Source organism: Hemitrygon akajei, chromosome 29 (assembly GCF_048418815.1).
Source record: "Hemitrygon akajei chromosome 29, sHemAka1.3, whole genome shotgun sequence".
NCBI classification, from domain to species: Eukaryota; Metazoa; Chordata; class Chondrichthyes; order Myliobatiformes; family Dasyatidae; genus Hemitrygon; species Hemitrygon akajei.
This window is the reverse complement of record NC_133152.1, coordinates 42,067,865-42,088,343: the sequence shown is the minus strand read 5'-3', so window position 1 is coordinate 42,088,343 and position 20,479 is coordinate 42,067,865. Positions and strand designations below refer to the sequence as shown.

At 39.3% G+C, this 20,479-nt stretch overlaps 1 protein-coding gene across 2 annotated transcripts in view; it reads left to right on the top strand.

Moving 5' to 3' along the window:
* ctnnbip1 (catenin, beta interacting protein 1) overlaps nucleotides 1-20,479 on the top strand; it is an 85,823-nt gene that overhangs the window by 20,466 nt on the left and 44,878 nt on the right. The window contains exons 1-2 of one of the 2 annotated variants that reach the window (XM_073032246.1): nucleotides 8,886-8,948; nucleotides 18,417-18,540. In XM_073032246.1, coding sequence (XP_072888347.1) covers nucleotides 8,935-8,948; nucleotides 18,417-18,540 — 138 coding nt within the window. In that variant the 5' untranslated portion in view covers nucleotides 8,886-8,934. Of the gene's footprint in view, nucleotides 1-8,885; nucleotides 8,949-18,416; nucleotides 18,541-20,479 lie in introns of those variants that run through there. The other variant, XM_073032247.1, reaches the window with a different exon arrangement.

Below are 20,479 nucleotides of genomic sequence, written 5' to 3'. Positions count from 1 at the left end.
CTGTCATTTCCTTATTCCCAAATAGAATTGTTCCAGTCTCTATCAGTAATGTTGGCCTTTGCTGATATTTTCTCTTTTATGTATCATGAGGAACTTTTACAGTCTTTGTGTTCAGTGATGACAGGCTGCATCACTGTCTGGTACGGGGATGGTTGGTTGGGGGGTAGGGGAAGGTGGAGTTGCTACTGCACAGGACCAAACAAAGCAACAGAAAGTTATAAAATTAGTCAGTGCTATCTTGCTATCTGTAGTACCCAAGACATCTTCAAGAAGCAATGCCTCAGTAAGGTGACATCTGTTATTAAGGACCCCCATCACCCAGGGTATGCCCTCTTCTCATTGCTACTATTAGGAAGGATGTACAGAAGTCTAAAGGCACACACTCAGTGATTCAGAAACAGCTTCTTCCCCTCTGCCTTACAATTCTGAAATGGACTTTGAACCCATGAACACTACCTCGCGTTTTAAATTTATATATATATATTATTTCTGATTGTGCGCTATATATATTACTGTAATTGATTTACTTATTTATTTTTCTTTCTATTGTATCATCTATTGCATTGAACTGCGGCTGCCAAGTTAACATATTTTATAACACATGCCAGCGATATAAACCTGATTCTGATTCATTAGATCACTCTTGATTTCTACATTCCTTTATCTTGAAAATATCTTGGCCCTTCTTTACTGAATTCTGAAGGGTTCCCATTCCCCAGGCTTACTATTTTTGATGGCAACATAGTAAGCCTTTTTTTGTTTGCTAATACTACCTTAAACACTTCATGTTAGCCACAACTAGTCCAATTCTGTTGGTTTTTGTACTTTAATACTAAATTATTGTTCATTAAGCAATTCTTAATATGCTTTAATTCACAGCATATATTTGCTGTGAATTATGCATTCTTTAAGTGTTTTAATTATTGCTATTTACTGTAATACTGTGGCGACCCACTTTCTGCGCAGGCGAACCGGCTCACAAATAGCCCGCGCGCAGGGAGAGACTTTGGTAATGCACCTCTGATGTCATTTCTGCCCGGAGAGGGCGGGAACTAGGGATTAAAAGACAGCGCCGCGAAGTTTGAATAAACTAGTCTCGAAACAACTTACTTGACTGCGTGTCGTTGTTTCTAGCTCTGTATGTAGTGCATCGCTACAATACCTTTCAATGTAGTTTCCCAATCTACCTTGGTCAATTCAGATCTCACATCTTTATAATTCACTTTGCTTAGAGTTTAGACCATGGTTTCAGGTTGATAAAATTCATTTTCAATCTTCATTTAAAATTCTGTCCTGTTATGATTACTCTTCCCTAAAGGCCCCTTAATTACCAAATTATTAATTAAACTTTTTTCATTGCACAGGGGGCAGCACCGTAGCCTACTGGTTAGTGTGACACTATTACAACGGCTGCGACCTGGGTTCATTTCTGCTTCTGTCTGTTGTACGTTTAACCTGTGACCGTGGGTTTTCTTCAGATGCTCCGGTTTCCTCCCACATCCCAATGACTTACGGGTTTATAGGTTTATTGGACATATGGGTGTAATTAGGTGGCAAGGGCTTAATGAGCCAGTATGGCCTGTTACCATGTCGTATCTAAATAAAGATTAAATTAAAAAATATTGCCTCTAAAATACCGCTTAGTTCAGGGGATCTCAACCTGTGGTCCACAGGCCCCTTACTTAATAGTATTGGTCCATGGCATAAAATAGTTGGGAACTCCTGCCCTACCTAGATGGATGCTCAACACACCAATTAATAAAACTAACTCTTATACATAATCACTTTTTAGTATTATTACTAATTTGGTTTGTTTGGTCTGTATGCAGATAAAAATTCTCCATGATCATTGGATTACCCTTGCTAAATGTAATTAACCTCTAATTTCCTGTTCTGTACTATGCCCTACATCATCACTGTTTGAGGGGGCTGTAGACAATGCTCACCAGTGTTTATTACTGTTTGCTGTTTATCACACAAATTAATTCTGCCTCTTGATTCTCTAAGCTAAGATCCTTTCTCCATTGAAATGAATAAAAATGGTCAGTGATTTAAATTATAAAACTGGCAATTTAAAATGACATCATCCTTACTACAGTTTCCATTAAAATGGCAAGTGGCATTTTCTAGACAGCATTTTAGAAAAATATATTGACTTATGTGTGGTAATTTTGCCTATAAATTCTGTTCTTCAGATTGTAATTGTATGGTGAAAGTGTTAATTAGAAATTTTGCCATTTTTAACATTGTCTTATTGCATTAAGAATAAATGATAATCTTATTTCAGCTATTAGTGAAGTTGTTTGAGCTGAGTGGGATCAGTATTAATATACAAATATTTTACTGTGCAAAAGACTTAGACACATCCATACAGCCAGGAAGCCTAAGACTTTTGCATAGTGTTGTAGTAATTTTATGTATTACACTGTACTGCTGCCCACAACAAAACAAATTTCTTAACATTTGTGAGAGTTGATAAACCTGATTCTGATATAGGTCTCTATTGTGTATTGAGAGTGTTAAGGAGCGAGGAATCATGGTTGGTAAAAGGCGGAGCAGGAAGTACCAGAAAGACATTCTGTAATTTATAAACTAATTGTTTATAATCAAATGACCTTGCCTGGTGCCTCAGGGCTGGGTATGTCTACATCCGTACCACCACTTGCCCCTGGCACTCCTTCTCTGCTACCTGTCCCACACCCCTCCTGTGGTGCTCCACCCTCACCATTCCCAACATCCTTTGCTCCCACCAGATTTACAAACTTGCTGTTTGTTCCACATCGACAAATACAGTACTGTGGAAAAATCTTAGGCTCCCTAGTTGTATATATGTGCCTTAGACTGTTTCACAGTACTGTAGTTACAAAATGAAATCTGAGCTAAGGTTGAGAAATGACCAAAAAAATGTCTTCAGTAGTTTCACAGACATGTTGCTGGCCTGGCCACTGATTTGCCCAGTGGAGGTTTAATTTATTCTGACAGCTGACCAATGAAATAATTCCCTTAAAGCAGAGGCAAGCCAAAAAATTTTCTGTGCATAGATTCAGAGGACTGGTGTTTGAAGCTTAGCAGATTCTGTGCTCCTCTCTTGAATTTATTCTAAACTCCATTTAATATGTAGCTTCTCAGTAAGCTAGTGTTGGGAGAGAGAGAGGGGGTGAGAGAATGAAAACACTGTAGATGCTGGAATCTGAGCAACAATCTGCTGGAGGAGCTCAACTGGCTGAGCAAAATCTGGAGGAGGGGTGGGGAGAGGAGGAATTATCAACAATTCCTTTACCCCCACTAATGTCGCTCAGCCCAGTGACTTCCTCCTGCAGATTGTTTGGTGTAGCTGATCTCTAGAGCCTGAATAAGAACTGAATACAAATAGGTTAGGTTTTCACATTTGATTCTTGCATAACACATGTAATTTCTAATTGCATTTAGTTTCAAAGTGCTGAAATTGCGAAGAAGTTTAACTGCTGCAGATTAGCCTGCATTCTACAATTATATGACGAGTTATAAATTAGCTCATCTAAAATAACTAGGGGTTAAATGTACTGAAGGACAAATGTGGTACCAGCTCCATCGTTCATTTTGCATCTGTATTTGTCTGTGGACAGATGCTGTTATGAAATATTTATTTGATTTAGAGATACAGCCTGGTAACAGGCCTTTCTGGCCCAGTGAGCCTGCAATTACACCTATGTAACCAATTAACCCACTAACCTGTACGTCTTTGCAATGTAGGAGGAAACCAAAACCGCTAGAGGGATGCTATATGGTCACGGGGAGAATGTACAAACTCCTTACAGGAAGGCAGTGGAATTGAGCCCTGGTTGCTGGCACTGTAATGGTGTTACGCTAACTGCTCCCTATTGTAACGTCCCAATGTTACGCATTGTTTTCCTCTCCCCTATATTAACAATGGCCATGAATGACTGGTATCTGCAGAAAAATCAACAACAAATTTAGAACACCAAAATTAAAGGCTGCAACTTCGAAATTGCAAACTGAGCAAGGCAGAGTGTAGGGAAGGAGCAGATGAAATTCAATGAGTGCATGCTTAAAACAGTGCAGATTACTGAAGGTCAAATAATACGGAATATTTAATAGACTGTGGAGAGCATTCTAGCTGGTTACTTGGCTGTCTGGTATGAAGAGGCCACTGCACAGGATTGGAAAAGGCTGCAGAAGGTTGCAGGCTCAGCCAGCTCCATCATAGGCACTAGCTTCTGCAGCATTGAGGACAACTTCAAAAAGCATTGCGTTAAAAAGGCGGCATCCATCATTAAAGACCCCCATCACGCAGGACATAAGAGGAGGTACAGGAGTCTGAAGATACACATTCAAAATTTTAGAAATGGTTTCTACCCCTCCGCCATCAGATTTCTGGATGGACAATAAACCAACCCATGAACACTTCTTTTTGTTCTCTTTTTTGCCTGCTTTTATATAAATATATACAGTATATCAGGCACCACTATAGCGTAATGGTCATTACAGCACAGGGAGGTAGATTTCGGAGTTCAATCCCAGCATCCTCTGTAAAGAGTTTGTACGTCCTCCCTGTGGAGTGCATGGGTTCTCTTCTGGTGTTCCAGTTTCCTCCCACAGTCCAAAGATGTACTGGTTAGTAGGTTGATTGGTTATCGTAAATTTCCTAGACTGGGGTTAAATAGGTGGGTTGCTGGGCAGTGTGGCTTGAAGGGCCGGAATGGCCTATTCTGCATTGTATGTGTAAATAGAGATAGAGGGAGATATCTGTGCGTATGTACTTCAGTGGTATTAGACCTGATTTTGAGTCGACAAAGCCAATTGAACCTTAGAAGGAGTGCCGTAAAACACAATTCTAGGGAAAGATGTGGCCAAACTGTAGAGTGCTGTGGCCAGAATGAACATTTAATTTCCTGTTCTGGTATTTCACTAACAAAGGAAGACATTCACCATGTGAATTCACTATTCGCTATGTGGGAATGAATCATTCAACTAAGAGCACGAATTATAAGAAAGTATCAAAAATTCATGGACCATTTGGCTGAAATGTGACATTATGGCAGAGGCAGAAACCAACAAGATGGAAATGTTTGTGAAAACACTACTTATAGTTAATTTATAACTGTTGGGAAAGTTACTTAAGGTTTGTAAAGCTTTTAGAGTGACAGCAAGAAATGTAGCATACAAAGGTGAATGTTATTAATTTTCTGAAACTGTGAAGCTGAGAACACTGGCATCATTTAAAAGGTAGGTTGACAGTAGCGTTTCATTGCGAGCATTGTGAATCAAGGTGAGCCATTAAAAGGGGCTGGAGAGCTGCAGTACTTCATAGTACACTAAGTCAGAAGCTTTTTCCCAGGGCTGAAGTGGCTAGCACAAGAGGGCACAGCTTTAAGGTGCTTGGCAGTAGGTACAGAGGAGATGTCAGGGGTAAGTTTTTTTATGCAGAGAGTGGTGAGTGTGTGGAATGGGCTGCCAGCGACAGTGGTGGAGGTGGATATGATAGGGTCTTTTAAGAGACACCTGGACAGGTATATGGAGCTCAAAAAAATAGAGGGCTATGTATGGGTAATCCTGGGTAATTTCTCAAGTAAGGACATGTTTGGCACAGCTTTGTGAGCCAAAGGGCCTGTATTGTGCTGTAGGTTTTCTATGTTTCTATAAGAAGAAAATAACAATTGAAGTGGAAGAGGAAGGAGGTAAACTCCCTTGGCATATGTAGAACAGTAGATCAGGAGTCTTCTGTTGAGATGCAATTGTTATTAAAGGCAAACATGAGCCTTTGTGATAATTTATTATTTTGGCTGATTAATTTCTAGAATATACATTCAGGGGCCACTTTATTAAGTACAGGAGTGAAACTCAGTGTGGAATTCTGCTGCTGTAGTCCATCCACTTCAAGGTTCCACTTGTGTGTTCAGAGATACTCCTTTGCACACACTGTTATAACTCATGGTTATTTGAGTTACTGTTGCCTTTCTCTTAGAGACCATTCTCCTCTGACCTCTCATTAACAAGGCATTTCACCCTAGTCTCAGCAAACTCTAGAAACTGTTGCGAGTGAAAATCCCAGGAGATCAGCAGTTTCTGAGATGCTCAGACCACTGGCACCAACAGTCATTCCACGGTCAAATTCACTTAAATCACATTTCTTCCCCATCCTGATGTTTAATCTGAACAGCAACTGAACCTTTTGACCATGTCTGCATGCTTTTATGCATTGAGTTGCTGCCACATATTGGCTGATTAGATATTTGCATTACCTGAATGTAGAGTTCATAACTTGATGTGGATTGCAGTTAGATTGCTTTTAAAATGGTCACAGCTCAGCAGTATGTTTACTGTACTAATTGTAAATACTAATCCATTGTATGTCATTTGCATGGATTTCCAAAGTATTTGTAATTTGTTAAACCTGCAGAGAAGGTTAAAGCTCGTGAAGTAGGTGAAGTCCTGACAGATGCACAAAGAGGTTCAGTGTTGATAAATGGAAGGTATCACTTCCTGGGATAACAATTACTAGTGTTGCTCATGAATCTGGATCTGTGAACTTAGTTGAAACCTATCTGTAATCCTAGAATTTAGTAATAATACTCAGCCAGAAAATTAGTTGATCATCTTCTGCAAGACATAACACTGGATTTACATTGTTCTGTGTAAATGAATTTTAATGGTAATAATTAAGGGAGCAGTCTGGGGGGAATGGTAAGACATTTGCTGGCAAAGTGTGGGAAGAATTTTAGCAATTTCACTTAACTTGAAGAAAACATTTAGAATTCATGAAACACTTATCAGTAAAGCAAAATTCTGGACATTATCGGAATATGTGTCTGAATAGCTACTCTGCGTTATGTATAATGATGTTGCTGGTTCTAGGGGATTATGAAGGGTTTAGAGGAAACTCACCAATTAAATAATTAATTCATAAAGAAAAATGCTAACAAGGGTGTTTATTTTCATTTGACAAGAGATAATATTGCAGATATTTAAGATAATGAGAGTAGGTAAATCATTAGGTTATTTATTTTGTCAGTGAATGTAGAACTAGAGGCCACGTGTACAGAATTTAAAAGGAAAGTAATTACAAAAAATCTTTCCTACAAGCTCTTGCTATTTTTCTCTGAAGGAAGGCAAGTTCAGTGACCTGGGATTTAACTGGTTAACATGAACATGAAGATGCATGAAACATAATAAAATTACTTATATTCCATGATGCCTCACTTTAAAGCACGATGAACTGACTTGACAATGAAGGACTGTGTAGAAACGTGCTTCTATTTTTCATCCTTATTATCAGCAGCCTTGTTAGCCATGCTCAGATTTAAAAATGTTGTGGAGCTGCAGCTTTAAAATATTTTTAAAATTTAATATTGTAGTAAAGATTCACTGGCTTATAAATGAATTAAAAGAAATGAGGCTCATTATGTAGATCACAATGAGACTGCCTTTAATTTCACTTAAGCTATTCTCACCCTCCACTGCAGAATTTACTCTGACCCGGTCTGTTCGGACTATATCATGTGTTAGCTAGAGAGTAGGTGCCTTATTACTTGAAAACAAAGCGCCCTTTTCTTTCACATCGCCATAAATAGGTCATGATGCAGTAAGAGTCTTTAAACAATTTACAGTCAACAAAATTATTTTATAATTATAGGACCAGCTTATTTTGTAATTATAGAACAGCTGAAAAAAATCAAAGCTTGTTATTGTTTTATTAAAATGAACATATAGTTGCTGTATTATTTCTTTAAAAGCACTCCTCAAGACTGTTTTGTTACTCAGTTTGTATTGATGTAAAGCTAAATTGTTTGGTACGATATCTGCTATCTAGAACAATTTGGATTACCCAAGGCAAGAAGGTCAAGACCATCTCCAGCAGGTGGAGATAACTGCAGCCAAATGTAAAGCTAAATTTAAACTCAACGTACAGAGCAGACTGCCTCTCTTTAAAAAGTAACCACAGTGCACTGAGTTCCAATGTTATGAACACAAAATAACACAGGAGCCAGAGTGTTAATTAGAGCATGCCAATCCTGTATTACTCTTATGTTATTACTTATTGCGTAAAATACTCAGCATTTTGTCTGCACTACTCTGGATTTCCAGCATCTGTAGAATCTCTTGTGTTTACATATTTTTTAATGTTTGACATTGGTTCAATCATTTGGTATGTAAGAGGGAATTATGTCTTTTTTTTCTCTCACTGTGCCTTAAAAATAAATCTCTTTTCTCCTCACCTTTATACTTTGGAGTTGCATGTGATGGTCCTTTCCTGTTCCCCGTTATTAATACTTCCTAGGCACCGTGGTGCCTTGCATGTGTGAAGCATAGCTAGTTCTTAGGAGTTACTTTCTTTGTTGTTCCAGCATACTTTGTACTAACCATAGAATTATAATATATGAGTGTCATGAAATGTTTGTCACAGCAGGAAAAATCAGAATAACCGAATATTCTGATTTGCTGTGTTCAACACTTCTCATTCAGATGGAATAAAATGCTTAGTTTGCTCACAAGCAGAACTTGACAATTTGACAATGTGTAGAGTAACATTTTTTTAAATTTCAATGCTGTCACAGCTCTGAGAATTGACAGCAGCTTCACTGCACCAGATGTGATAGCTCACACTCCCATGAAGTCAGAAGTCATAATTTACTCAAAAGAGTTACCACTCAATTCACAGAGTAAATTTGCTTTGGTTGTTTGTTGAGCTTCTCAGCGATACATGTACACCCCAGAAATACATAGGACTTTTGCATCGGCATGTGGCATTTTGTACGCATGAGAGTTTGTGTCACTGCAGTATAGACAGTCTTCAAGCACAGGCCAAAAATGTGCTGTGATTTCCCTTGGTTCTCAACTGAGCTGATTCCTGAAGGGTGGGGGTGGAGGTGGCAGGGGGGAGGGGTGACAGATTCCACTCAGTTGAGCACACAGCAACTCCAGCGACGGGAAATCATGGATCCTTGTAGGTAAGTAGGATTTGGGCTGTGAAAAGGGAGATCAAGAAATTAAATAAGTTTTGTAAATAAATTCATTGTCGTTCAACTTGGCTGCTATCTGCTTGTTCGCTTTTGAGCATTGTTCAAATTGAGTAGTCAAGCCTATCAGCTGTTAAAAGCAGCACTGGTATAAAATTATTGTGGCCGCCACAGTGTTCTTTTGTACCAAGTAAATTTGTTCTTGAGAAACAGTAACTAGTCTTTTAAGATTACCTGGACTTTGGATAAGAACAGTTTTAAGAATAGCATTGTCATACAGAAAGCATCTGAATTGTTTGACATAAAATAAAGATATTATTCAATTCAACAATTTATAATTTAAATCCTTCTTAGAAATAAGATGAAATGCTGCTTCAGTGCATGTCCCAGTTTTGTAAATTAATTGGTATATACTAATCAATTCATGGAAAATACTAACCTGCAACCTAATAGACTGCACATGAGTCTTCAAATTCTATAGACTAGACACAAATATCCTCATGTCCTGCCTGAGGTGTCAACTCTTTATTCCTTTGCATTGATGCTGCCTGACCTGCTGAGTTCCCCAGCATTTTGTGCGTGTTACTCTATAGACTAGAATTCTCTGTTTATTGTTATATAGCAGAACTGCCAACATAACACCAAAGCTTTTATGGGTCCTTCAGCACAAGTGTCACAGTACTGTTGTTGTTCGGCCTCACTGCCCATTTACACGCTGTAAACCTGGTCCTTTGTGTCACAGTCTCAATGGGATGCTAATATATGTCAGTCAGCAAACACAGCGGGTGTTGCGATAGCAGAATGACATCAATTAGACCAATCCAGCAGAGTTTATAGGGGGTAGAAAGAAAGATTGTCAAGGAGGTTTCAACAACAAATGTACTAACTCGGGCAGAATGGGATGCTTCTAGTGGCATGTTGGATACCTTATCAGATGTATATTTTGGGTAAGTTTGATAATGAAGTTACAACCAGCTGAGTTCCATCTCAGATAGTATCAACGGGTATATATATTGTATATACGACTTGTATTTCCTCTAAAGCAGGGTTCCCAACCTAGAATTCATGGACCCCTCAGTTAATGGCAGGGGTCCATTGCATAAAAAAGGTTGGGGACCCTGGCTCTAGAGTGTTTGAGGAGACAGCCTGCCCCTCTGTGTTTAGTCAAAGTTAACCACAGTATTTATGACCTTAAATGCATGTTAAGAATGTTTTAATGTTATTGAGCTGCCAATTCACCACTTAGTTATTAATAACATGAAATTTGGCCCAATAGACTGCAGTTTAAAATTGCTGGTCTTGGGTTAGTTGCAAATGCACTACAGCAAGTGCAAAGCCCAAGTAATGCAGGATAAGTGGTTTCCTGTCATTTGCCAATGTTCAAGTTCTGTTCAGGTTGCTTTTTGTCCAATGTCATTTTGATCATGCATGTTCAGATCTTCAGAAATTGTGTGTCCAAAATCTGCACTGTGGATTTTAATGAATGTGAGCTGAATATTTCCCAAAGTATGCTTTGACTCAGAATCAATCAACAGTATTGAAATTGTATGCCACAGTCATTAAAATGTATCATTTTCAGGCATTTTGGTGTCTGAAGTGTTGTATTTGCAAATGCCCTAGGTAGAGATTCCTTTTTTTTCTTTTGCTTTACTTTCCTTGACTTTTCAAATATATCCTATTTGATTCCTTGTCTAGCATCATCATGGAAAGAGTAGAGACTTTGTCCATCTGAATGCTAGGAAGATCAGAGCCAAATGACTTTGGATCTCATCAAAGAACGTTGCTATCTGGTTAATTATTTTGTTCCTTAATCTGATAAATGTCAGAAAATGAACCAGGCTAATTTGGAATGCTGATTTCAAATCAAATCATCATTTCAATCTACCCAGTTCTGCTCTTTTCAATATTTGCCTCCTTCCTCTTCTGGCTTCTTGTTGATACATATGTTTAATTACACCATTACAAACACCCATGCCTTCAGTTCCCAAAACCTTGCAATTCCCATCTAATCTTCTCCTTCTGTAAGCTTCTCCTTATAATCAGCCAAGCTTTTGCTCAGATAACTTAAAACTCCAAGTGAATGCAGTGAAGCTGCATTGCTTTCTTTATTTCTTATTTGTTAATTTTATTACTTGTTTATGTATTTGTGGTGATATAACTCACAACACAAATACAAAGTAATATGTAGTGTATCGTGCATCGTGGTCTGGAAGAATGCTGTTTTGTTTGGTGGTGTACATGTATACAGTCGAATAGCAATAGCCGTGAGCCGCAGTAGCGTAGCAGTTAATGCGATGCTATTATAACATGGGATATTCTGGAGTTTGGAGTTGAATTCTGGCACCGTTCAGTCGGAGTCTCTGTGCGTTCTCCCCTTGGAACGTGTGGGTTTTCTCTGGTGCTCCAGTTACCGTCCAAAGGCATACTGGGTAGGTTAACTGGTCATTGTAAATTGACCTGTGATAATGTTAGGGTTAATTGGGGTTGTGAGGTTGCTGGGGCGGCATGGCTTGAAGGGCTGGATTTGTATAGCTAAGTAAATAGGGTGGCCTTGAACTTGAAATTCAAATAGTACAAAATCATATGATGTCTCAAAATAGCATAATGTGACCCTTTTCTTTCAAGCATTGGTTTAATATTTCTTACACTTAAAATTTGATCAAGAAAATTATTGGAAAGGAATAGATAGGTAAAAGGAATAATTTATGCTGATAGAGTGATATATAGAGGAGTGGGAGGAGGTTTATGTGGAGCATATATAAACTTTGTTTGTACTACTTAGACAAAATGCCTGTTTCTGGCTGTGCAGTATCTGTGACTGACTCCAGTGCTTCAACACAACTTTTGGCCACCTGAGGAAAACTTGGCACTAAGTTTGTGTACTACTAAGCAGCAGCAGTTTCCCATCCCTCTGTACACTTGGGAAACATGGATTTACCTGCATCTCAAAGCATGAATGCAAAAATGGCAGATGCTGAAAATCTGAAACAAAAAGGTAATGCTGGAAATATTCGCCAGGTTAAATAACATCTGTTTGGAGAGAACCAAGATCATTGTCTCAAGTCAATGGCCTTTTATCTAGCTGAATCAGTTTTATTATCACTGACCTATTTCTTGAAATTTGTTGTTTTTGTGCACTGTCTATTGACAATGGCCTTGATGGAGGGGAAGGTTTTTGCCCATGATGGGATTAGCTGAATCTGCGGTCATCTGCAGCCTCTTGAGGTCCTGGGCATTGGTAGCTTCATACCTGACTGTGATACAGCCAGTCAGAATGCTCTTCACAGCACACCTGTAGAAATTTGCAAGAGTCTTTGCTGATATTCCAAATCTTTTCAAACTACTAATAAAGTAGAGCTGCTGGTGTGCCTTCTTTGTGATTGTGCCAATGTGTTGGGCCCAGGATGGATCCTCTGAGATGTTGATGTCCAGGAACTTGCTGCTTACCCTTTCAGCTACTGACCCTCAGAGAGGATTGGTGTGTGTTCTCACAACTTCCCCTTTCCTGAAGTCCACAATCAATTCCTTGGTCTTAATTGTCATTGAGTGCAAGATTTTTGTTGCAATATCACTCAGCCAGCTGATCTGTCTCATTCCAGTACACCTTCTCATTGCCACCTAAGATTCTACTTCAATAGCAGAGAGGTGGAGAGAACAAAAGGAATGTATTATGAAAGGATTGAGACCAGGAAGTCTGGATGAATGAGTATGTGGATGGCAGTTGAGCGTTTGTTAACTGTGGCTGATTTTAATTCTGAGGTGTACATGGAGAGAGATGAATGAGGACCGAAAGGGAGAAGTGCTTTACATGTGAAGTACAGAATGCAGCAGTTTCCAGAAATCTGAAAGAAAAGAAAATGGGAAAAGCCAAGTTAACATCATATAGGCTGATGTAACTTGAGTACTGTCAATCAAAATCGTCCACTCCAATGGTATGTCAAAGGAACCAGTATCAGCATCCTCTCTTGGGCCATTAGCAAGAGTTAATTTACAGTCCGGTGGAAGTACATGATGGTGGGCTGTGTCTTTCATGTCCCTAGAAACAAGCAATCTTTTCTGGACTCTAGAATTGTAGGACATTACTAGGACAGAGAAAGTGCTCTGCCAGTCCCTTTGGGGGAGAAAAATATAAAATCCTCACTAGTCATGGCAACTCTTAGCCTGTGGCCAATCAAAATGAAGGAAGACATCCAGAAAGGCACTGAAAATCCCACGTGAAGATGGTAGAGGGGGCACATCACCTCTAGACCCATTGCTTGTCAAGTGCCACCTACCCCACTGATGCAGAATCTGAGCCCTCCATTTAGTGCTCCTTGGATACCTCAACTGGAGAGGAATCAAGTCATCCTCAAATCTAAGGGATTGCCTTAGAGGAAGAAATTCTCTACCCTCCTTTAAAAATAATAGAAGAGTTGCATATTTATAGATTATAGATGGACAGCACAGTAGCATGGTGGTTTTCATTACACTATTACAGAGCTAGCCAGCGACCCAAGTTCAATTCTACTGCTGTCTGTATGGAGTTTGTACATTCTCCACATGGGTTTCCTCCAGGTGCTCCACTTTTGTTCCACATTCCAAAGATGTACAGATTAACGTTAGTAAGTTATGGTCATGCTATGCTGTTTCCGGAAACATGATGACACTTGCAGGCTGCCCCCATCCGTGGACCGTCCGTCACAATAGACAGGACCTCCCGGTTGCCACCCACTTCAACTCTGCCTCTCATTCCCATCTAGATATGGCCATACATGGCCTCCTCTACTGTCATGATGAGGCCAAACTCAGGTTGGAGGAGCAACACCTCATCTACCGTCTGGGTAGCCTCCAGCCTGATGGTATGAAGATTGAATTCTCCAATTTCCGGTAATTCCCTCCCCCTCCCCCTTCCCCTATCCCAGATCCCTCTCTGCCTCTCTCCCCTTTCAACTTTCTGCTTCTTTATCTCTACAGTTCTTTCATGCTTATCCCCTCCCCCCTTTATCTTTCCTCTGATTGGTTTTCCACCTGGCACCTCTAGGCCCTACCCCCTCCCCTATCTCTATTACTGGGCTTCAGCCCTCTCTTTCCCCCCCATTCCTGATGAAGGGTCTCAGCCTGAAATGTTGGCTACTCATTTCTCACAGATACTGCTTGACCTGCTGAGTTCTTCCAGCGTTGTGTACATATACGTCCTTGGACTGTGTTGGTTGTTCACACATAACAACACATTTCACTGTAAACTTCAATGTTTCAATGTACATGTGTTAAATGAAGTTAATCTTATAAACTTAAAAACAATTCGATCCTTGATGTTAGCCTAATAGATCAATCCTGTTTCAGCAACTCTAGAGGCACTTCAGGGAGAAAGGATACAGAAGTGACTTCTGTTCTTTTGTGTCTACTGACTTGCTGCTGCCAGTTTGTATGAAGGTAGGAGTGGGCTCAACCGCTCTAAGTATTCAAATGATGCAGTGCTTAAACCCAGATATAAACATTGTTCACTGCGATGAAGGTCTTAAGAGTTCTGAAGATGCCCTCTTAGTACAGCTGCTGCAAATAAAGCAGGAAAAGGAGAACTTTGTTTGCAGGGTATATTATCTAAGATCATAAGGTACAGGAGCAGAATTAGTTCATTCAGCCTATCAATCTGCTCCGTGCCATGGTAGTTTAGCACGTTGTTCTTATTGCACTTACAGCTCAGGGTGTTGGAGTTCAATCCTGGCATCCTGTGTAAGGAGTTTGTACATCCTCCCCCCCCCCCCCCCCCCCATGGAACGCATGGGTTTTCCCCGAGTACTCTGATTTCCACCCACAGTCCAAAGACATACTGAGTAGGTTAATTGGTCATTGCAAATTCTCCTTTGATTTGGTTAGGGTTACATCAGGTTTGCTGGGCAGCGTAGCTCAAAAGGTTGGAAGGGCCTATTCCATGCTGTATCCCTAAGTAGATGGATAAATCAAAACACTTATTGTCCCTCTCAACCTCATTCTCCTGCCTTCTCCCCGTAACCTTTGATGCCCTGACTAATCAAGAACCTATCAACCTCCGCTTTAAATATACCTAATGACTTGGCCTCCACAGCCATTTGTTACAGTGAATTCCAAGATTCACTTCTCTCTGGCTAAAGAAATTCTTCTTTATCTCTGTTCTAAAGGGGCATCCTTGCATTCTGTGGCTGTGCACTCTGGTCCTAGACTCCTCCACTATAATCTAATCTGAAATATCCTCTTCACTTACACTCTATCTAGACATTTCAGTATTCAATAGATTTAAGTGAGATTCCCCCCTGTTCTAAACTCCATTAAGTACAGGCCCAGAGCCATCAAACACTCTTCATATGTTAACACTTTCAGTCCCCGGATCATTCTTCTGAACCTCTTCAATGCCAGAACATCTCTTCTTAGATAAGGAAGATTTGCTCACCTGAGCGAAAAGATGTTTGAGTAAAAGTGGTATGTCTTTCATATTTTTCACTACATGACTTTCCCAAGCTTTTTGCAATATTTCAAAAATAATTAATTGATTGAAATGCAGGAAACTTGGCTGTCAGTTTGTACACAGCAATATCAAGATAATCGGACACTTTTTAAGTAACTAACATTGTTGATTAAGGAACATGTACTAGCTAAGGCTCCTAAGATACCACACTAGAGACATGAGAGACTGCAGGTATTGGAATCAGAATCAAAATCAGGTTTAATATCACTGGTATATGTTGTGATATTTGTTAACTTTGCGGGAGCAGTAAAATGCGATACATGATAATAGAAAAAAATTGTGAATTACATTAAAATATATACATATATAAAATAGTTAAATAAGTAGTTCAAAAAATAGGAAATAATTCAGGAAGCCTGGAACAACACACAAAATGCTGGAGGAACTCAGTGGGTCAGACAACATCTAAGGAGGAAAAAAATCAATGGATACCACACTGCCTTCTTTGAAGTAACTCATGGGACTTTGTATGTCCATTTAAGAGAGAAGCATGTTTGGCATTTCATACAAACGATGGCACCTAGAACAATGTAGCACCCCTCAGTACCGCATTGGAATGTCAGCTGTGAAATTTGTGATTACATCTCTGGAACAGGACAAGTCTACACCCATTATTTCATGTGGCATTGCTACCAACAAATCCACAGGTGAAATTTGCATATATAACACTTAAAATGTTAGATATTCCAAAATTCATCATGTATATCAACATTCCAAATTATTGTAGATGGGTTATGACCATTACACACTTCTTTCGATAATCAAGTTGAGTTGTTGAGCCACTGTAAGGATTTATTTCAAGCTCTAAAAATAACCATGCATCCCTTTCCCAAGAGAGTTATTCCGTGCGTTGACCACTTCACAGGAAGTCAGCTGTACATCATCAGCATTGCAAACTTGTATTCGTGCTGCCTGATGTGTTGGTTTTAAGATGTGCAATCTCAAGAGTGTGTGACATCAGTTCTGGCAAATGAGTTTGCAAAGGAGCATAATTTGGCAGAGGTCATCATGAGAGAGAGTTCCACTTTAGGCAAAAACACAGGCCTTTGAATGTCCTTTTTCACACTGTAAGCTAATGTAAGAAACTTCAAAATGCAAGTGAAGGTTGAATTTGCTTTCAGTCCAGAACCATTGATTGGAGGTTCTGTTCCAGTTAAAGTGGAGGTTGATAGGTCCTTCATTAGTAAGAGCATCAAAGGTTATGGGGAAAAGGCAGGAGAATGGAGTTGAGAGGGATAATAATCAGCTATGATAGAATAGTGGAGCAGACTCAATAGGCTGAATGGCCAAATTCTGCTCATATATCTTGTGGTCTGATAGACTGGCAGAGCTTGAAGGCACCCACACAACGATTCAGAAATAGTTTCTTTCCCTCTACCTTCAGATTGCTGAATGGACATTGAACCCATGAACACTACCTCACTATTTCTTTTTCTCTTTTTGCGCTTATTCAGTTTAACTTTTAAAATATATACACACTGTAATTTTAGTTTTTATTATTATGTATTCCAGTGTTCTGCTGCTGCATAACAACAAATTGCACAACATGCCAGAAATATTAAACCTGATTCTGTTGCTTATTTTAAATTTGTGCTCTCTTCTTGTTTCTGTGTTTACCTACCCTATTCCTAAAAGAATAACACTTTTGCTTTGGGTCTCTGTTTACCACCAGTTTGTTATATTATTTGGGTAATATTTATTAATATTGATGCTGGACCATTATTATTGCCAGAATATTCAACCATAGAGTTAATCCAATTAGTTCTCTTCTTACTGAGACTACATGTACCCCACTTCCTAGCAGAGGTGAATGTGATCTGGAATGGGTAATTTCATTTCACCCAGGCTAATAGTTGTGTCTAGGTTTAGCGTGCTACATTCTATGCAGGATTTGAAGTCTTTTGATTCAGACAGGAGAATGCAGTGTTGTGACGCAGCAGATAGTGCACTTAGCACACAGGTTCCATCCTGTCCTCAGCTGATGTCTGAAGATTTAAAGATTTTTTTTTAAAGATTAGCTTTACTTGTCACATATATATCAAAACATCGAAGTATACAGTGAAGTGTATTGTTTGTGTCAACATGCCAACACAGGGACCAGCTCACAAGTATCATTTTGCTTCTAACACCACTATAGTATACCCACAATGTACTAATCTGTACACCTTTGGACTCTGGGAGGAAACCCACGCAGTCACAGTGAGAACGTACAAACTTCTAACAGTGTCAGGAATTGAATCCCAATGACTGTCACTGTAAAGCATTATGTTAGCTGTTACACTACCATGCCACCTGTCCCGTCCATGTCATGCATACACGTTCTCTAGGTGCTTCAGTTTCCTCCCACATCCCAAAGACAGTTTGATTGGTACATTAATTAGCTGTTGTAAATTACCACTACTGTAGGTAATGTAAAGAGCATTATAAAAAGTGATTTTAAAGTTTTTACAGTACAATGCAGTGATGAGAGTAATAGATAGGAGAGCCTAACTAGAATGGTTGATCAGATTATCTGCCTGAGGGGAAGAAACCTTTAAGAAGACATGGGGGGGATTGCCAGGGAATGAGAGTGATGATGTTGAGGTCAAAGAGAATACAAGTTACAGCGAAATCAGAGTGGAAATAAGAATAATGGAATTGATGTAAGAGTCAGCGTGATGGGTCAAATGACTTCAATGTTTTAAGAGGATATGAGAAATAATATGTTTAAAAATTGTGGAACGGCATATAATGAGCCATGTATATAAACTGAAATATGGTCCAGGGCTTGGAAATGCTGGGGATTTAACCAACTACGTCTTGCATCAGAGAATATAATGTCATGCTCTGAAAATAATTTGATTGCCTGCATTGGTTGTTTTTGATTATCTTCTCATAGGTCTTCTGCAGTAATTGTTGAGTTAAAGGAAATGTGACATTAATGGTGTTAAGGCATAAAAATATGCTATTTAAGAATATTTCCTCTTCCTGTCATTAAGTGATAACGGAATAACTGGAGCTGAGCAGATGAACCGTGAAGGTGCCCACGGGAAGTCTCCCGATGAGATGTACATCCAACAGAAGGTGCGAGTGCTGCTTATGCTGAGGAAGATGGGATCAAATGTGAGTGGTGAACTTAACGTGCAACCATAACTCTATTGTGTTTGTTGATTAAGGATTATTAATAAAATCATTAAAAGCTACTCACAAAAGGAGGCTATTCCACTTATAGAGATTGTTCTGGGTCTTTGAAAGAGCTATCCAATTAATTCCACTTTCTTGCCCTTTTTTCCATTCTTTTTCCCATAATCTTCTTCAGATGAAAGTGGCTACAAAAACTTTATAAACAGCTTGTCACATAGCAGCACACTGTAATGTTTTTTTTAAATCTCAGCACTTTTGTTCTCTAAACAATTTTTTTAACTTGTGTTTATTCTTCTGGTTCAAGGTAGTAGTATTAGTACAATCACTTGAGTCAAGTATGATGTTCTCCCAAAGGTTTGTTCCCTTAATGGAGAACACCTGTGCGTGACTTTGTTTAACATGGGGAGCTAGATACGCAGGCAGTCACCACACTATCCTTGGCAGATCGGGTAGTGGGATAGAATGTAAGGTGATTGAGGACCCTTCACTACTGTTGTGATATGTCATCATCTTCTGCCAGCCCCACCCATTGAGGTCTTGGTTGGATTGCCCTATGTCTGGAACCTCCCCTCTTGACCTTACCACCATGGATGACCCTACCAGGAGCTAAGCTTCAAACAACATCACTCTGCTGTACTTCTGTTGGACCTACTCCCACAGTGATGTTAGGTAGTGAGTTCAGGATTTATACTCTACAATAATGAAGGATCAGCAGTATACTTCGAGACAAGAACCATGTGCATTTGGAAGGGGAACCTGCAGATGGTGGTGCTTTCCCACATTCACAGTCCTTGTCTGCTGTGCTAAAGGTCACAAAGTATAGTGCTGTTGGAATAGCCCAGGTGAGTAGTTAGAGTGCATTTTGTAGATTGCACTCATAGTATCAATTTTTCATTAATGGTAGAGAAAATATATGTTTTAAGTTGGTGAGGGGATGTCAGTAAAGTACACTGCTTTGTCTTGGATCATGATGAGTGATTGGAGAGTTGTTAGAGCTACTGTCTTGTGGCTTGTAGGTGGACAAAAGTTTTGTAAGTCACTAGCTACAGGAAATCCCCACCCCCTGAAAACTGCCTTTGCCAAAATCTACCTTCTGGAAAAAACAACAGGGCTATTAAAACCAAAACTTCATGCCATCTTAAATTTCTTCCCCCATTCAGTTAATCTGATCAACTATTCTAGTAAGCAAACCCCCTCCCCCCCATCTCTGCATTGCACTGTAGACATTTTAGTCCACTTTTTTATAATGCCAAAACACGGTGGTATTTATTTGTGCATATTTTATTCTGTATTTGTCCTTTATTCTCAAACTTCATTAGCATGTTTCTATATAAATTTTTATTCTTTATAATTGTTGATTTTTTTTTGTTGTTGTTACATGTCTTGCCCTGACTAACACACCACAGCAAATTCCCAGTACGTGTATATAAATGTATATGGCAAGTAAAGTTGATCTTTGATAATGGAGGACTCAGTGAGGGCAATACTATTGAATGCCCAGGGTGGGTGGACAGTTTGATTCTAGTTAGTACATGGCAATTCTGTGCATGAATGTTACTTCACACTCTTTAGTGAATCCTGAATGTTGACTAAATACTGCTGCATAGAGGTGAGGACTCCTTATTTGCCAAGGAGTTGCAAATGCAGTTGAACACTGTGTAGTCACTGACAAACATCAACACTTCTGACATTATGATGGGAGGAATGTCAGTTGTGTGAAAACTAGTACCTAGAATATAGAACAGTACAGGTTCTAACCCCTAGATTGATAAATATAACCATGTCATTCTAACCTGTGAAAATAATTACTTTGTTAATAGTTTATGGAAAGGCTCTTTCCAACAATTATATTAATTCATATTTTCAGTAGTAAAATTCAGAAAGCTAAGAACTTACACCAGCTCTGTAAAGAAGTATC